We start from the raw sequence: 18,873 nt of genomic DNA on the forward strand, positions 1-18,873 counted from the left end.
GTACTTACTGCACAGAAGGAAACATGTTTTACATTTAACTTTGTCTTGTCTTTTCCTTCAACAGCTCTCATGCATGCTGTGGTATTTGGAAATGTGACTGCTATAATCCAGAGAATGTACTCCCGACGGTCCTTGTACCACACCAGGACAAAAGACTTGAAGGACTTCATCCGTGTTCATCGAATTCCCAAGCAGCTGAAACAGCGAATGCTTGAATGTTTCCAGACTACGTGGTCTGTGAATAATGGCATTGATGCAAATGAGGTATGCAGCACAAACACCATCTCCTGGCCTCTTAGCACTGCACTCATTCCTACAGTCCAGGAATTGAAGAGCTGATTACTCTGTGGGGTATAATAACCTGTCAAGAAAGATCGGGCCACCTATCTTTTTCCCACTTTGTTGGTAGAAAGACCCCTTACCTATACAGCCAAACCAGTCCATTTGAATCAGCAACAATCTGTTTTAAGCAGTTTTAACCAGTATTAATCACTCACCACCTACTAATATGCTCGCGAACACAGATAAAAACCAGTGGGCAAGAAAGGGAATCCGAAAAACTCAATCCACAGGTGAGCTTATCCACCACTCTTTCCATATCCTGGTTACTCCTCTTCTGAAAATGCTGACTCCACCTCACCATAGAAGTTGGCAGCACAGGCGGGAGGCATTTGTTTCTGTGCCAGTTCCTTGCAAGAGCAAGATTAAACTATCCTGCTCTCTCCCCATAGTCTTGTTATCGTCTGCTTCAAATGTTTATCTACTCTTCCCTTAAAGATGCAATGGCTTCTGCCTCAACTACTCCTGTGGTACAGCAATTCACACTTTAATAACTGTGTAAAGCAATTACTCCCATCCCCTCTCCTCACTCCCTTGGAGACAATTTTTAATTGATGATCCTACCCTCGTCCCAATTCTAATCAGAGGAAATAGATATTCCTCCTTCATTCTGTCAACAACCTTCATAATCTTAAAATTCTCTAGTAAAAGCCATTTTAGCCTGTGGAAATAGTTGCCAAACTCAAGTCTCTCCTTGGCAAAGCAGTCACTGATGTTCCTTCCCCAGCAGCTGCAAACTCATTCTTCTGGGAACATGACCTCCAAACTAGGATCCTTGGTTGGAGATCACTGGGTTAGAGCAACATGCAGAGGCTTTGCCTAGACTCTTTCTCCTATGGGATAAGAGAAGTCTGTTCCTGAGTGTCAACCTGCTCTTCAACCATGGAATGCCAAAAGCTGAGCCTAATGTTAGTTCACACACTTTCTTCTGGGAGTCAATAGACAGGAACGAGGCCCTAAAAATAAAACAGAAAATGCTGGAAAAATTCAGCAGGTCTGACAGCATCTGTGGAGAGAGAAACAGAGTTAACATTTTGAGTCAATGTGACCCTTCTTCAGCGCTCTTTTAGCATTTATTTCAGATTTCCAGCATCCGCAGTGTTTTGTTTTTAACTAGGTCCTAAAGCCCTAGTTACCTCCTTCACCCTGGAACTCTGCCTCTTACTGCTATGACAGAACAGTGTTTGTAATTGGATCCTCACTGATTTGTATGATACAGTACCACAGCATTTATTAAATTTACCTAATGAGCCACACAGAGAAAGTATATCCATAATTCTTAAACATCAATCAATATCATATTTTGAAAATACATTGCTTTGGAGTTAAGGCCTTCATGTTTTCTCAGGTTTAGATGCTTGAATTCAGCTGACTCTTACCATAATTGATTTAGTGGACTTAATCCCAAAGTTGACAGCTTTAGTACATATGGCAGACTGTTCTCATCTACATTTTTAATTATTAAAGTTTCTGTCTCAGCTACTTTTGTACTTGCAAGTAGAGACCAGAAACCTATTGGTGAATATAAGCTAGCAATGACTATAGCTGTAATGGAATGATATTAACAGCCTAACAGGTGATGCAGGGCACTTTAATGCAGCAGAGATGAACATTTTTTTTGTAAAACATTCCTCCTTCTAAGCAAAAGTATTATAGAAGGATTCTGATGTGGTGTGTTACAGATATTTGGGCGGCAGATGAAGTCGGAATGATTCATTTACAGTTGAAAGGAGCAGATTAGTGTGAGGTGATTCAATATTAATCCTCAAATTTGGGTAGCACCTTTATTACATATTAATACATATTTCTGAACTTTCTTTAATTTTCCGTACTATGTTTTTGTAACCACCTTCAACCATGAATGGCAAATGGATTTTGGTTTTCTCCTAACACCCCCACCATGAGAGAAACCAGCCTTCAGCCAATTCAGTTCACTCCACATGGTCTCAAGAGATAGCAGAGTGCATTAGACAAAGGCTGTTGGCCCTGACAACAGCCCAGCTGTAGTGCCGAAGACTTGTGCTCCAGAACTAGCCGTGCCATTAGCCAAGCTGTTCCACTGCGGCTACAGCATTGTCAAAGTGGAAAATTATACAGGTACATCCTGACCACAAAAAGCAGGACAAATCCATTCCTTCCACTTACTGCCCTGTCAATCCACTCTCAGTCATCAGCAAAGTGATGGAAGATGTCATCAACAGTACTATTGAGCAATACTTGCTCACCATAACTTGCTCCCTGATGCTCAATTTGAGCACTGCCAGGACCAGTCAGCTCTAGACCTCATTACAACCTTAGACCAAACATGAACAAAAGAACTGCATTCTGGAGATGAGATAGAGTAAGTGTTTTTGACATCATGGCAGCATTTGACTGAGTAAAGCACCAAAGAGCCTTAAAATTGAAGCCAATAGAATCATGGGAAAAACTCTCCATTAGCTGAAGCCATACCTAGTGCAAAGGAAAATGGTGTGATTCTAGGAGGGCAATCATCTCAGCACCATGATATCACTGTAAGAGTTCCTCAAGACAGTGTCCTAGACCCAATCATCTTTAGCCGTTTCATTAATGACTTTCCTTCTATCAGATTATATACACAACTAGTTGTTAATGATTGCATTGTGTTCAGTTCAATTTGCAACTCCTCAGATAATGAAGCAGTCCGTGCCCACATGCCCAATCAAGGCCCAAACAACATTAATGCTTGGTGTATTAAGTGGCAAGTAACATTTGCAGCACACAAGTACCAGGTAATGACCTTCTCCAACAAAAGAAAATCTAACCATCTGCCGTTGATATTCGATGACATTGCCATCATTGAACCCCCACCATCAACATCCTGGGGGATCACCATTGACCAGAAAACTTACTGGACCAGCCATGTAAACACAGCAACTATAGAAGCCAGCTAGAGGCTGGAAATTCTGCTTCAAGTGGCTCACTTCCTGATTCCCCAAAGTCTTTTCACCATCTACAAGCCATAAGTCAGGAATATGATGGAATAATTTCCACTAACCTGGATGAGTGCAGTTCCAACCACACTCAAGAAGCTTGACACTATCCAGGATAAAACAGCCCACTTGATTGGCACCCTATCCACAAGATTAACATTTGCTCCCTCCATCATTACCGCCCTGTATCTGCAATTTATACCTTCAACAGGATGTACTGCAGCAACTCACAAAGGCTTCTTTGACAGCACCTCCCAAACCTACTACATTGAAGGACAAAGAATACCCTCATCTTCAAGTCCTCCTTCAGGTCACACTGCATCCTGACTTGGAAACATATCACCATTCCTTCATCATTGCTGCTTCAAAATCCTGCAGCACTCTGGGAGTATCTTCACCACAAAGATTGCAGTGCTTCAAGATGGTGTCCTTCTCAAATAGAAATGGATAATAAATGGTGGCTTTGCCAACAATGGCAGCATCCCATGAATGAATAAGAAAAGAATATGAATATTTTCAGTTTTAATTGCTTCTCGTCACAGCTCTGGGTCCAGTCTCTTAACCAACTCCTTTGTGCTGTGTGCTGGTTCTGTACTCACAGGTTTATATTCTGGCTTTGTGCTAAACTCTTTCTCTTTGACCCAACCCTGTGCTAACCCTTTTATTCCACTCTTTTTTCTGTGATCTGGCCCTCTGCAAACATTTGCTCAATTTTCTATCTCTGCTGCAGCCCTCTGCTAACACCTGCCTCAATTTTATAGTTCTGTTAACTGTACTTGAAATTTGAACACAGGCGTGAACAACATATATCATTTACAGGTGTTGTAGTTTCAAATTGTTCATCATGCACTTCCTTCTTATGCATTATATTTGCCTGGTTTCTGTATACATTATTGTGAGAATAGATCCTTTTATTTAAACTTTGACACTATAGAATACTTGTGTCACAGTGCAGGAATATACTACAGTTTCTTTAGCAAAATTCATGCAATGTTCTACCACGTAACTGTACATTGATATTGAAAAGTTTCAACAACTCAATGCTGTATCTAATACTTGCATTTCTGGCTTGTTTTTCCAATGCCAAAATACATCAGGGATAAAGAAAACCAATGCGAGTCTCATGAAGCCGTCAATTTAAACAAGACTTGGGCATGACCTCTGCCATGGATGAAATGTGATTTAACAAGTGCAGCATAATGGCACTTAAGTTTCAGAAACTGCAGAGTTAACTGTCAGTAAATTGGTTCAACTGAGGAGCAGAGATGAGTAAATCTAACTACACTGCACACTGTTTGATGAAGTGCCAGGAATTTGCAATCAATGTCTGTTGTGAAGTGTGACAGTAGTTTCAACATGAAGTCAGTGTTGATTTGTCAAAAATCCATATGGCTTTCTCATGTGGAGGTTGATTACCAATGTGCTTAATGAGATCATGAGCTCTGACTGATGAGAGAAAGATACTTTGTGGGCTCACTCCACCACCTCCTCCATATCCCCTAATTCCCTCCACTCCCATACCCACTCACCCAGTAGCCACAATATATGGAACTCTAATGCTGAACTTTGAGATGTTCAAAAAGCTGTCAAAATAAACAGGCAGTCATTCAAAAACCGTGCAGCCCCTGGGCATTTCTAGAGAGAGGTCAAAGGGCAATATCTGCAGCTTTCCTGCCAAATTCAAATAAGGCCAGAGCCTCAAAATCATGGCAGGATAAGTAGACAGACAGCGCATTCCACTGGCCAAAATCGAACGCAAATGTTCTTGTGAATTCAAATGTCAAAAAATAAACAAGTTGTTTACCTCTTAATAGTTGTTTTGAAAGAAGAAACACCCTACTGCGCATGAACTGTTAAAAAGGTTGGAGGATTTTAAAAACATCATGTTGAAATTAGAATTTCTCATTGGTCATGCTGGGTGAATCACCTAAAACTCCGTCCTCTAACCTAGATCTGTATCCAATTCAGACTGAAAGATGAAGATCGGCTCTTTCCAATTGCTCCTAAATGGAATGTGTTTGGAAAGATTCAACCCAGTTCCCAAAATACAAAGCTCTCCAATTTTATCAATAATTATCACTAAATTGTGGATTCTATTCAAATAGTTGGCGCGTAAAACGGAAAAAAAAATCACACTAGAGTGATGGGAGAGGTTATATTTTGGGCTTTCTATCGAGGTACATCCATTGTATTAGTTCCAAGATATTTCCTCAAAAAGAGCTCCCGATGAATCATAGTTTGGGATTTAACATGGAGGCAGTGGCCCCACCTACCGGACGGAAAGTTGAGATCCAGCTTGCTTCCACCGGCCACGGAAGTCAAAACTGTATTTTTCATGATTCAGGCAATTAGTTGCCTAAGGTTGTGGCTTCTGCACCCTTTGAGGCAAGATGCCCTGCTCCTCTGGCCAGCAGCTCTTTAGTGCCACTGGGAGTGGTGATCATTGCTGGGACTGCAGCAGGAACCAGATCAGAAGCATCACTGCAGGTCAGGAAGAGAAGTGAGTGGGGCTTGCCAGGATCAGTCAGGAAGGCTCTGGCGAAGGAAGCAGGGGTGTGGAGGGTTAGTTGTTCACGAGGGCTAGTGGGTCTTCTTCTAGAGGGGATGATCCTTGCCACTGGTGCGAGTCCTCATTGGGGTACAGGGTGCCTGATCAAGAGGAAGCACCACCCAAGCCCCCAGGCAGTCTCACTTTGTGGCAGAGGCACCCCAGCTCTCCACATTAATTGGCCACTTAAGGGCTTCAGTTGACCTAAGGATGGGCAGGCTGCCAACCACCTATCCCGCTGTTGGGTAAAATACCAGATGTGGGAAGATGCAGGCATGGCACCCCACCATCCCAACTGATTTTACAACCCTTTACCACCACTGCCCCCCACCCCCCAAAACCTGGCAGCTTTCCCCTGGGACAGCCAGCCATAATGTGCCTTTATAAGCTCAATAACCAAGATGGTAGGCTCTGCATTTGGCTTATATGTGTCAATTTTTTGGTTTGATTATTGTCTTGTGTTATGACACAGCAGTTGGTAAAGGCAGAGTTGTTTAAATCCCAGAGGGAAACTTGAACAACTGTCATAACCTATATTCTCAATTGGTATGTTTGAGATGCAGCTCTGAATTCAGGAAAACGACCACAGAGCCTAGGAAGGTTTTTTATATAAAACTAAATTAAACATTTATTAATTAAACACATACACATGTCTACAGATTACTAACATAATAATGTTTAAACAAATCCCCAAATTAATCACTCCCAGGTAAATCTTCACCAAGGCAACAATAACCCATTGACTTTAAACAGACACCAGGCAAAGAACCTATGACCTTATTAATTCAAAATGAGGTTCCTTGCACTTTGGTCATTTGCAGACACAGTGGTAGGCTTACAGACAGGTTCGATCTTAAATGCCTCTGACTTACACAAACTCCTTTCTGTTTATACCTAGCTTCCCCTTTGAATGTAAATTTTCCATTATATCCTAGGCTTTTAATGTCACATCTTCTAACAATAATTTTTTCATCCCACTAATTTTATTAGTAATATAAACATATTGCTTGGCATCTCCAGCTAGGCGCAAGATTTTACTCTTCATTTGAATGCTTTATTTAAAAATATAAATTGCCCCCTTGAAACCTATGTTTCTAAACTTCCCCATGGTTATCTAATTAACATCTCAAAACTACTATACATCAAAGTACCCAAACTAGCTGGTTTTAATCAAATTAAGACACACATAGACACAGACACGACTACAATTCCAATTTAAAAATAATTTCCAATAACATTAGAGACATTAATATCTCTTCAAGTCACTTGTGGAACATGTTAATCTCTCTACATAAATGCAAGTTATTGTTCCAGGTGATTAAGACACATGTTTTGTTAGGGGCAAAACACTCATTCTCTAAACCCTGAAAGACAGTTATTGCTACAGAGAAAATACAGAGATCTCATCTGTCAGAAATCTTAGAACAAAGATACGCAACACAGCCATCTGTTTGTTATTCAAAATGGTGATAGCAGACCTGATCTCCAAATCCTAAAAATGTGAAATCGAGGTCAGGTTGGATCTGAAGTCACCCAAGCATTGAACAGTTCAAAAATTAACTGAATAAATGCATAATTTTGAGGCAGCTTTCTCCAAATCCATGATTGCTCAGCCAGGAACATCGGATCGATGCATTGTGAATAATTTATTGAAACGTAAAATTATTTCAACAGAGTTGAATTTCCCATTACTCCTAGCCTGCTTTTTGGAAAAGACCATACGAAGGTAGATTGTATCACTAATTAAAAATATGCAGTCCACATTTAAATAGAGATCAGTGTATCTCCCTCAGTGTTGCTGGCAGGCTGAGCAGTGAAGTCACAAAAAGCGGCTCAAAGACCAAGCTGAAGGCAAGACAAGGAGTGAGCAACAAACAAGGTTATATAGTCAAGGAAGCCGGAGGTTCAGCAGCAGATTACGGCAGGTTTGTAACAAGGCCAAGAAGTGGAAAGTTATAAGGGGAAGAGAGATTGGCGTGAACTTAAATGTTCTGTCTGGATCACAGCAGGGGAGGCTGGCTGGCCAGGAAAATGGAAGTTTCAGCTGTGCCTTTGTCTATGGCTTTTTAATTCAGCCACAGCATTTGCATGTGACTTCCAGGTTTCCCAATCAATTAGAGTGGGTGAGCACATGGATGACCTGCTGCAGCCTGTTTCAGCTGCATTATTTAAAGGAACCCTACAAGGGTTTGAATGCTCCCATTGCAGAAGTGTCAGATCTGAGACAACAACTGGACAAATGGAAGGCCAATGTGCACTATGGTTCTCAACTGTGTCCCTGGACATCTTACGGCTGTAAGAGCCCTCAGGGAGATTCTGTCCTCTACTGACAAGAGGAAGAATGGAACCACAGAGAACATAATGGTGTGGTTGGAAGTAGCAGACAATGTTAGCAACAGGAGTGTGGAGCACGCTCTGGGATACAGTGCCGGAGGAGTATTGATTAACTGGTCAGGGGAAGAAAGATGATGGCATAGCACATTCAAGTGCAAAACGCCTCTCTCTGCCTTCCAAACCTTTCCTTGCATATCACTCCTCATACCAGCACAGTTTGCAGGTGCACCCATCCCCCTCAGTCTAGGTACCTTCTCACATCACCAAATGACCAGCCACCACTTACATTTGCTCTCATCTTATTGCAATGTTGCACCTGTCCCTCACAGTGACCCTCCACAAGTGTTGTCCTTCCATTCTGTCAAAACATTCCACAGCATACACTCTTCTTTCTCTCCTTACAACAGAAGAGGGCACAGAACAGCAGAGAAAAACAGATAACCAAAGAAGTGGCCTTCCAGTGATAGCCACCCTGGCAGCATCAGAGCAGGAATCACTGGAGATAAGCCAAGTCTCTGCATATCTGACCAGTGGAGATGAAAAAATGGGGGTCTCTCTTGCTACCTGAAGACAGAATTAAATATCACACAGCCGTAGTAAGATGTCCAGGGACACACTTGAGAACCATAGTGCACATTGGCCCTCCATTTGTCCAGTTGTTGTCTCAGATCTGACACTTCTGCAATGGGAGCATCCAAACCCTTGTAGGGTTCCTTTAAATAATGCAGCTGAAACAGGCTGCAGCAAGTTATCATCACGCTCACCCAATCTAATTGATTGGGAAACCTGGAAGTCACATGCAAATGCTGTGGCTAACTATAGTTAGTATAATACTCACTAATATTGAATTAATGTTGCCAATGAAATATGACAATCTGCACAATGATAACTTTGAACCCTTTACTTGTCAGTTCTAATACCTCTCCCAGAGGTTCCAGAAGTGTTTGTGAGTGGCTGCTGCTGGAGGAGGAAGAAGACTGCTGAGATGTTGTCACTCACTCTGAGGAAGCACCATCTCATGACTAATGTACACCCTCCACCAGTTCAGATACATGCAACTCAGTGGACAAGTGTGAATCAAAACAGGCACATGATGAGCCACACATACAAGTGAGCAACAGCAGATATTGGAGACAGCAAAAGCAGTGGAGAGTACCTGTTGGATGGTGCAGGATCCTACTGTCATGTTATTATAATGATATAATACCTTGAGCTTATTTACTGTACAAGGCACAAGGCGCCAATCACACAAAAGGCATTGGATAAATACGTTGTGGATTCGCTTATTAAAACTAGGCACATGAGAACAGTTACATGAAAGCATTAGAGATATGTGTGTAATCTGCTCAAAGCAAAATTGAAACTAAGACTGGATCACCTGACACATTTCCCTTCTATTGATGTCATGCTGATATCCCTTAAAGGCATATTTCAACACCTACAAACTCTGCTCAGCTAGACACAGATGCTGAGTCTCAGGATCATCAAAGAGGACATTTCTGGAGCAGCAGCAGAAAATATATGAGGTTCTATCAGCACTTCCCAAGGCACTTGCACATCTGCGGTAAGAGTTTGGAGGAATCCATTTTTAGCATGAAATCTCAGGTCTTCACACTGATATCTATGTCCATGGAATTGAGGCCATCTGAATGGACCATCTGGTGTGGCAGGCAACCTTTCCTTTGCATCAGTTGTAGGACTCCTCACAAGTGTTATTAGCCATGCCCTTAAAGGTAGTTCTTGTCTCCAAGAAGCTATCGCTGACTCTGCTTAGGGTTATCAAATCTGTGGGAGACTTGACTGATGCAAGATGAAAGCATCATGGCAGCTCCCTGGGTATCTTGACTAATAATCTTGCGGTGATTACATACTAGCTGCTCGTTAATAAAGTAGAAGCCCTTTTGGTTAGTGAATGATGCTGGGTGATCTGGGGGTGCCTTGAGACTGTCACATGGGTGCAATCTATGATTCCCTGTACCTGTGGGAACCCAACTAGAGCAGCAAATCCAAGGGCCATCTTATTCTGACTGGCCTCATCATTAGCAAAGTGGACATAAGTGGCTTTCCTGGCAAACATGACACTGTTCACTTGGGAGATGACTTTATGGTCAACACATTGTGAAATCCTGCAGATGTTACCCGCATACTTCTGAAAGAGACAAAGAAATCCAGTACTGTGGTGCTTTGACCATCAGGGTCCACTTGGAAGGAGCTCTTCTCCCAGGAGGCTGAAAATGTCAGAAATGATCTGTCATGAATGTCTGAGCCTCCTGAGTTACTGGTGCTCAGTTGCGTCCAGAAATCTTATCCTCTACCTATATAACCAATATTGGGGGTATCACTTCCTGTGAGCTGGAGCTCCATGCTCATCCCCTCTATCCTGTTGAGAAGCATACTGCTGCTACTCCTATTCCTGTTGATGTTCCTGGGGTTTGTCCTTCTGTTCCTTATCAGAGGTCCAAGATAAGCAGCAAAAGCTAACAGCAGGGAAGTGAAAATCAAAGGCAAAAAAGATCAAGGTAGGTTCCAAAGTGTTGAAAATCACCCCCAAAGTACAGAGAGCACAGGACAAGCCCTGTGAGCAAAACTCTTCCACTTAGGGAAGGAAGCAGATGATGTATCTCAGTATTCAAAGGCTTTCTTGCCTGTCAGTCGTTCAGCCCCATCAATTCCCGCTGTCTTCTCAGGAACAGACAGGTGTTCCTGCGGCCGTAGGTGTGACTCCAGGGAGGCATGCTGCCTCCCTGGTGCCAGGGTCAAGGATGTCACTGAACAGCTGCAGGGCATACAAAAGGGGGAGGACAAACAGACAGAGATCATGGTACATATTGGTACCAACAACATAGGTAGAAAGAGGGATGAGGTCCTGTAAGCAGAATTCAGGGAGTTAGGAAGCAGATTAAAAAACAGGACCTCAAAGGTAGTAATCTCTGGATTACTTCCGGTACCACACACTAGTGAATATAGAAATAGGAGGTTAGTTCAGATGAATGTGTGGCTGGAGAGATGGTGCAGGAAGGAGGGCTTTAGATTTCTGGGACATTGGGACCTTTTCTGGGGCCGGTGGGACCTGAACCAGAATGGGACCAGCATCCTTGGGGGTAAGTTTGATAGTGCTGTTGGGGAGGGCTTAAACTAACTTGGCAGGGGAATGGGATCCTGAGAGGAGGTTTAGCAGGGGGAGAAGCACAGCCAAAATTAGAAGAGAGAGCAAGAGAGTCTGTAAAGCATTGAAGTCATAGGTTAGTTAAGGCACAAGCGAGTTTGGCAAGGTTGGATGGTATTTATTTTAATGCAAGGAGTCTGACGTATAAGGCAGATGAGTTGAGGCCACAAATTAACACATGGAAGTATGATGTCATTGCTGTCACAGAGACATGGTTGAGAGAGGGGCAGGATTGGCAGCTCAGTATTCCAAGATATAGAGTCTTCAGACGAGATAAGGAAGGAGATAAAATAGGAGGGTGTATCACAATATTGATCAAGGAATTAATTACAGCAGGAAGGAGGGATGATATCTTAGAAGGCTCCTCAAATGAAGCCATATGGGTAGAACTTAAAATCAAAAAAGGAGCAATTACATTGCTGGAAGTGTATTGTTGGCCCCCAAACAGTTAGAGAGAAATAGAAGAGCAGATATGTAGGCAAATTTCAGAGAAGTGTAAAAATAGTAGGGTAGTAATAGTGGGAGATTTCAACTTCCCCAACATTAACTGGGTTAGTCATAGTATAATAAGTTAGTGGGAGCGTAGTTCTTAAAATGCATCCAGGTGAGCTTTTTAAGCCAGTACGTAGAAGGTCCTACAAGAGAGGGGGCGGTCCTGGACTTAATTTTAGGGAATGAAGCCAAGCAAGCGGTGGAGGTATCAGTGGGGGAGCATTTTGCAGATAGTGATCATAATTCCGTTAGATTCAAGGTTGTTATGGAAAAGGACAAGGATGGGCTATAAATCAGAGTTCTAAATTGGGGGAAGGCCAATTTTAATAAGATCAGATATGATTTGGCTAGAGCGGATTGGGAGCAGCTACTTTGAGGTAAATCTGCGTCAGAGCAATGGGACTGATTCAAGAAGGAAATAGGCAGAGTACAGGGCCAACATATTCCAGCAAAGATAAAGGCTGGGACCAACAAATCCAGAGAACCCTGGATGTCGAGGGATATACAGGATTGGATAAAGAGAAAAAGGGAGGCTTATGGCAGATACCGAAGGCTCAAAACAGCGGAAGCCTAAGAGGAGTATAGAATGTGTAGGGGGGAACTTAAAAAGGAACTTAGAAGAGCAAAAAGGGGGCAATGAGAAAACATTGGCAGGTAAAATAAAGGAAAGTCCAAAGTTATTTTTCAAGTACATTAGGAGTAAGAGAATGACTAGGGAAAGAGTAGGGCCCATTAAGGACCATAGTGGTAACTTGTGTGGAGCCAGAAGACGTTGGTAGGATTCTAAATGAATACTTTGTGTTGGTGTTCACAAGTGAGAGGGACGACATGGATATGGAAATTAGGCAGAAGGACTGTGATATAGTTAAAGAAATTAGCATAGTTTGGGAGGAGGTTCTAAGTGGTCGGGCAGGCTTAAAAGTAGATAAACCTCCAAGCCCGGATGAAATGTATCCCAGGCTGTTGAGTGAGGCAAGGGAGGGGATAGCAGCGGCACTGGCAATAATTTTCAATACCTCTCTGGCCACAGAAGAGGTGCCAGGGACTGGAGGACAGCCAATGTGGTACTGTTATTCAAGAAGGGAGGAAGAGATAAACCAGGGAACTACAGGCCAGTCAGTCTAACCTCAGTGGTGGGGAAACTATTAGAAGCAATTCTAAGGGACAGAATTAATCAAGGACAGTCGGCATGGTTTTGTTAAGGGGAGGTCATGTCTGACCAATTTGATTGAATTTTTCAAAGAGGTGACCAGGTGTGTAGATGAGGGCAATGCATTTGATGTAGTCTACTTGGACTTCAGCAAGACCTTTGATAATGTCCCACATGGGAGATTGCTAACAAAGGTAAGAGTCCATGGGATCCAAGGCAAATTGGATCCAAAATTGGCTGAGTGGCAGGAAGCAGAGGGTGATGGTCAAGGGGTGTTTTTGTGACTGGACGCCTGTGTCCAGTGGGGTTCCACAGGGATTGGCTTTGAATGTAAGGGAGTTGATCAGTAATTTCGCGGATGACATGAAAATTGGTGAGGTGGTAAATAGTGAGGAGGATAGCCTTAGATTACAGGAGGATATGGATGAGCTGGTCAGATGGGCTGATCAGTGGCAAATAGAATTATATCCGGATAAGTGTGAGGTGATGCACTTGGGCAGGACAAACATGGTAGGACCCTGGAAAATACCAAGGATCAGAAGGACCTTGGTGTGCATGTCCACCTGTACCTTAAGGTAGCGGGACAGGTAGATAAGGTGATTAAGAAGGCATATGGGATACTTGCCTTTATTAGCCAAGGCATAGAATATAAGAGCAGGGAGGTTATGCTGGAACTGTATAAAATGCTGGTTAGGCCACAGCTAGAGTATTGCGTGCAGTTCTGGAGTCTGCATTATAGGAAGGATGTGATTGCACTAGAGAGAGTGCAGAGGAGATTTACCAGGATGTTGCCTGGGCTGGAGAGCTATAGTTATGAGAAGAGATTGGATTGATTGGGGTTATTTTCCCTGGAGCAGAGGAGATTGAGGGGGGACATGATTGAGGTACATAAAATTATGAGGGGCATTGATAGGGTAGACAGGAAGGAACTTCTCCCCTTGGTGGAGGGATCAATAACCAGGGGGCATGGATATAAGGTAAGGGCAGGAGGTTTAGAGGGGACGTGAGGAAGAATTTTTTCACCCAGAGGGTGGTGGGAATCTGGAACTCACTGCCTGAAAGGGTGGTAGAGGCAGAAACCCTCATAACATTTAAGGAGTATTTGGATGTGCACTTGTGATGCCATGGCATACAAGGCTATGGGAGTTGGAAGTCTGCTGGGTGACATTTTTTGCTTTTTTAACCTACCACTTGCACAGCCACCTGCCCACCCTGACAGGTTAAAATTCTCTCTAATAAATCAGATACTAATGTAAATGAGAACTTTTCTCTCATCTTTTAATGCTCCTTTGTCTGAACTGGGGATCCCAAAGTGAGAAAGCGTAAAGGTGGCTTAAAGCAATTTAGCATTTTTTCTGACAATCTCGTTGGCTGTCAAGTATAAATACTGATTCAATGAGAAAACAGGGGATACCAATCTGCTGTGGAATGAACCTAAAATCAAGCATGCATAAAAGGTAATTTAGTTGATGAACACTAAAGTAGTGTGTTTTATGAACCTCGAGGTTTATCCTAACTTTTGGAATTCTTAAGCTTGATTCTGTAGTGTCTCATCCTTGTGTTCAAATCTCTCTATGGCCCAGCACCTCCCCGCCCCCCCCTATTCCTGTAACCTCCTCCAGCCCTACACACCTCTGACAACACTTTATTCCTCTAATCCTGACTTCTTGTGTATCCCCAACTTCTTTCCCCCCAACAGTGGCAGCTGTCCAGGTACTAAGCTCCACAACTCCTTTCCTAAACCTCTTGGCCTCTCCACAACTCTCTTGACTCCTTAAAACCTAATTCTTTGATCAAGAACCTGCTGTGATCACACCTTCCTGGGCTTAGTGTCAATTTTTAAAATCTCATTATGCTCTGGTGAAGTGCCTTGGTTCATTTTACCTCATTAAATGCACAAAATTAATTCAAGATGCAGTTGTTAGTGCAACTGGTACTATGGTTCACTCACTTTGACAACTAATGTCAGACTGCTAAACTTCTCCCAGCACCAAAGTCATGCTGTGGCTGGCATTAACTTCTGCTGCTATTTGTTCCCACTACATTCTGACCATATGAAAGGGAGAAAAATGGGTCAAAGATGAATATTTTAAACTTAAATAGGGGCAACTATATGGGCATGAAAACTGAGGCAGCTGAAGTTAACTGGGATAATAGGCTAGGGGATAGATCAATAGAGAAGCCATGGCATACATTTAAGGGGATTTTTCAGAAAACTCTGAATATGTATATTCCTAGTATAAAGAAAAATTCTAAAGTGAGGACCCAGCATCCATGGTTAACTAAAGAAGTTAGGGAAAGCATCAAACTTAAGGAAAAAGCATATAACTGCGCAAAGATGAGTGGCAGGTCAGATGATTAGTCAGAATATAAAATATGGCACAGAATGACTAAAATGTTAATCAAGAGAAAGAAATTAGAGTGTGAGAGGAAGCTAGCTAGATGTGGCTGGCAGAAAATAGAGTATATGCATAAATAGGCAAAGGTAGATAGATTCTTGTCAGGCAAGGAAATCAAAGATTAACCGGGGTAGATGGGAAATGTGGAATTCGAAACACAAACAGATCAGCCATGATTGTATTGAATGGTGGAGCAGGCCTGAGGGGCCGAATGGTCTACATATCCCCCTATTTTGTATGTTTGTATGTATGGAAGGCTTCCTGCCCCTTTGCAGATACAGGATGCCTCTGAGTCCAGTGCATTGTCAGAAAACCTTGGTGCATGCTAACTTGCATGGTGAGCCATTCCTCAGGTTATCACAGCACAGTTTCACTTTTCAAAAAACTGCCAAGATTTTTTGCAGCCACAGTGCAGCACCCCTTTAAAATATGCAGTAACCCTAGCCACTCGTGATATCGAGTGCCCTGTTGGTGCTTGCAGCCAATAAACAGCATTGGCTGCACACAACAATCATTTAAAACAACAGGCTGTCTAGATTTAACATGTTGACTGCAACACAATGAATTGGCATGGATTAATCAGGTACTTTGATCCCCTGTTTTGGGGGGTTAGCTAACTTAACCCTCAGAACATTTTAAAAGTATGAATTTGAGGGTTTCTAAAGCAAACACTCTTGTTATGTACTCATTGAGGTAATGGATAATCCTACCAGAGAGCAGAATGCCTTTCCATCATCACCTTCAGTCTAGCTGAAGATACTGTATAAGAAATTACAAAAATTCCCCAACAAACATCCTACAGCAGCAATCTTAGAAAGAAAACCTCACTAACTCTGTCACCCTGGATCCCACACTCCACTTTGAATTCATCTGTTCTATTGGTCCAACATGTCTCAGTGGGATCAGTTAAAATATAATTAGAAAACTGATGGGGAGTTCTGGACATATTTTTAAAATTATATATTTTTTTCAATTTGAGCACGTTCACCGAATGAAATCAGCCAAACAGAATTTATTTCCCCAGAATTATCGGCAAACATACAGAATAACGAGATTTTCATTAATTTGTTGAATTCCTACTCCAGGTGCCAATTGCTATTCCTTGAAAACAGTGTGCTCCATAAACTGTTTATGCAAGGGATTTATTGCAAGGGATTTGAACCTGACACCAACTGGATGTGATAAATCTCTTGTATTGTCATACAGCAGAGATTCGCACATTACAGTGTTTAGGCAGAAATTTACAGTTCCAAACAGATCATATATCACCATTTTAATGCTGGTCAGGGTAGCATGCATTGTCTTGTTCTTTAGCTAGTCAAGTGTTAGCCTCCTGTTGGCATTACACCCACCCACACAAGCTACACATCTTCTACTTGTCTCCTAAATCTGTACCTGACTGTTAAAATCCCTCTTATTTTGTGCCCAAAAGTGCTATCATTTGACTCAGTGGACTGGATTTTGTCAGGCTGGTCATGATCCTGATGTTTGCCTCATTTTCAGATCAGGAACCCAGGTGGTGGGACATCAGACGCAATCTTCCCAGAGGCAACCAATGAAGACGCCCCACACAATTAGGAACAGTGAGTGGGTTTCAGAGTTGGGATGGTCTATTCAGACCAGCCCATAGACAGGGCCTCCAGCTGCAGTCTGGCTGCTGCTCAGTGGTCAGCAGTGGAGCAACAGTGGCACCACGGCAGCAGTTGCCATTACAGCAGGTACAACATTAACGGAGAATGACGTCAGTCTCGTTGCAGTGGCTGCAATGGCATGCCTTCTGCTTGGGGCAGCATGAGCCCTGTGATTTAACATTGGCAGCTTAATAAAAGGTTTCAAACGTTTTGCACCTCAGACCTCCTGCTGTGAGGCCACCTACGTAAAATTTCCAGCCATTGCCAGAATAGGGACTGATTTCCCTATTAAGTACTTAATTGGCTACCCACCGCAACTGGTGGATAGCTTCCATCATTGGAAACACACCCCTGGGAAAAGCACACAGAGGTGGGAACATATTACAGAGCCAACCTGATGCAATCCATTGAGATTACCACCCCCCACCTCCACTCCTAAAACCCATCTCAGTGACACTGGGAAATTTTAAACCAATAAAGTCCAATCATTTTTGTCCTCACCAGCTCAAACCCTGATTTCCTGTTCACCCAGCAAATTTATACATCCTGAGTTAATTATACATATACATTTCCTGCCCCTATACATCTTGCAGAGATCCTCTTAAATTTGGACCAATAGTCATGCATTGTTCCACTTATTTGCTTTCTTCAATGATCTTCTAAAGACAGTAGTAACTGCCGATGTGACTCACAAGTTTCAGTTACTCATTAATGACAAGGACTTTCCTATGACCACAAACCAGAGAGGTCTGTTCAAACATGCAGTTTACAGATTATAATTATTCAAGATAGAGCCCTATCCTTACAACAGCATATCAGTAACTGAATCAGTAAAACAATTATTAGTAGATTCATTCATGATAACCTTACTGCTTCCAAAAGTTTTGTGTTTCAGAAAATATTCATTTGGAATAGAATTTGCAGTGCATTGTATGAGAACTAATTTCAAAAAAAGTACAAAAATTCTTCTAAAATTAATAAGCGCAATAATTTATTTTGTTGATATACAGTGGGCAATAGAAATCACATGTTAGCACCACTTTATATTACACTTCCTGTAAGGTGCCTAAAAATAGCAACCAACTGTATACTTATGTTAACGAAAATAACAAGTTAACATTTAACATGCTATCATCATTCCATGCTGCAATATTACTTCAACAAAAAAAGGAGTTGGTTTTCAATCTGTCTGCAGACTTTCTGATGTGTTAATGAATTTAGGGGTATGAATACAGCCCCTGTGGCATGTGATTATAATTCCATAGTTGTAGATTCAGAAATAATTGAGATATCTTTCCTTAGATCTCCATTATAATTAAACGTAACGCCACTGCTTTTGAAATACAACAGCGTTGCTCAGAGCAGGCTTGTTCCATGTAGATTTTCAAAGGAATCTTCTGGAACTTTATCATCATTTATGAATCCTGAGGAGATTACAAAGCAGAAGGTGACTCATTGGGGAAAGCACCGAACACATTGAGAGTCTTTGTCAGGAATAGTCAGAGGCAAAGTCAAAGCATCAGAGGGAGCACACAAACCTCCAACCAATCCTTCAATCAACACTTGCCCTGCATTTGGCAGAGTCTGCAGATTATGCATTGCATTTGCCAGCCATCTCAGATCTCATCAAACTGGAGTGGAAGCAGGTCATCCTCAATCCCCCCGAGAGACTGCCCAAGAAGAAGGCAAAATACTTATTCTGCTAAATGTACCCCTTAAGGCCACAAGATGTGATTGCTGAAACTCCCCCAGATTACTCCACAGATCTTCAGGTCAATGAGAAAGCAGCCTGGCATTCTTTCTTTATATAATATACATTTACTATTAGGTCAAATAAATATATTTATAAGAGCAGTTAGAGGT

The 18,873-nt window shown here is 42.2% G+C and overlaps 1 protein-coding gene across 1 annotated transcript in view; it reads left to right on the forward strand.

Annotated features, from left to right (window-relative positions):
* kcnh3 (potassium voltage-gated channel, subfamily H (eag-related), member 3) overlaps positions 1-18,873 on the forward strand; it is an 856,837-nt gene that overhangs the window by 636,291 nt on the left and 201,673 nt on the right. The window contains exon 10 of the mRNA XM_041200258.1: positions 65-264. Coding sequence (XP_041056192.1) covers positions 65-264 — 200 coding nt within the window. The remainder of the gene's footprint in view (positions 1-64; positions 265-18,873) is intronic.

Source organism: Carcharodon carcharias, chromosome 12, assembly GCF_017639515.1.
Source record: "Carcharodon carcharias isolate sCarCar2 chromosome 12, sCarCar2.pri, whole genome shotgun sequence".
NCBI classification, from domain to species: domain Eukaryota; kingdom Metazoa; phylum Chordata; class Chondrichthyes; order Lamniformes; family Lamnidae; genus Carcharodon; species Carcharodon carcharias.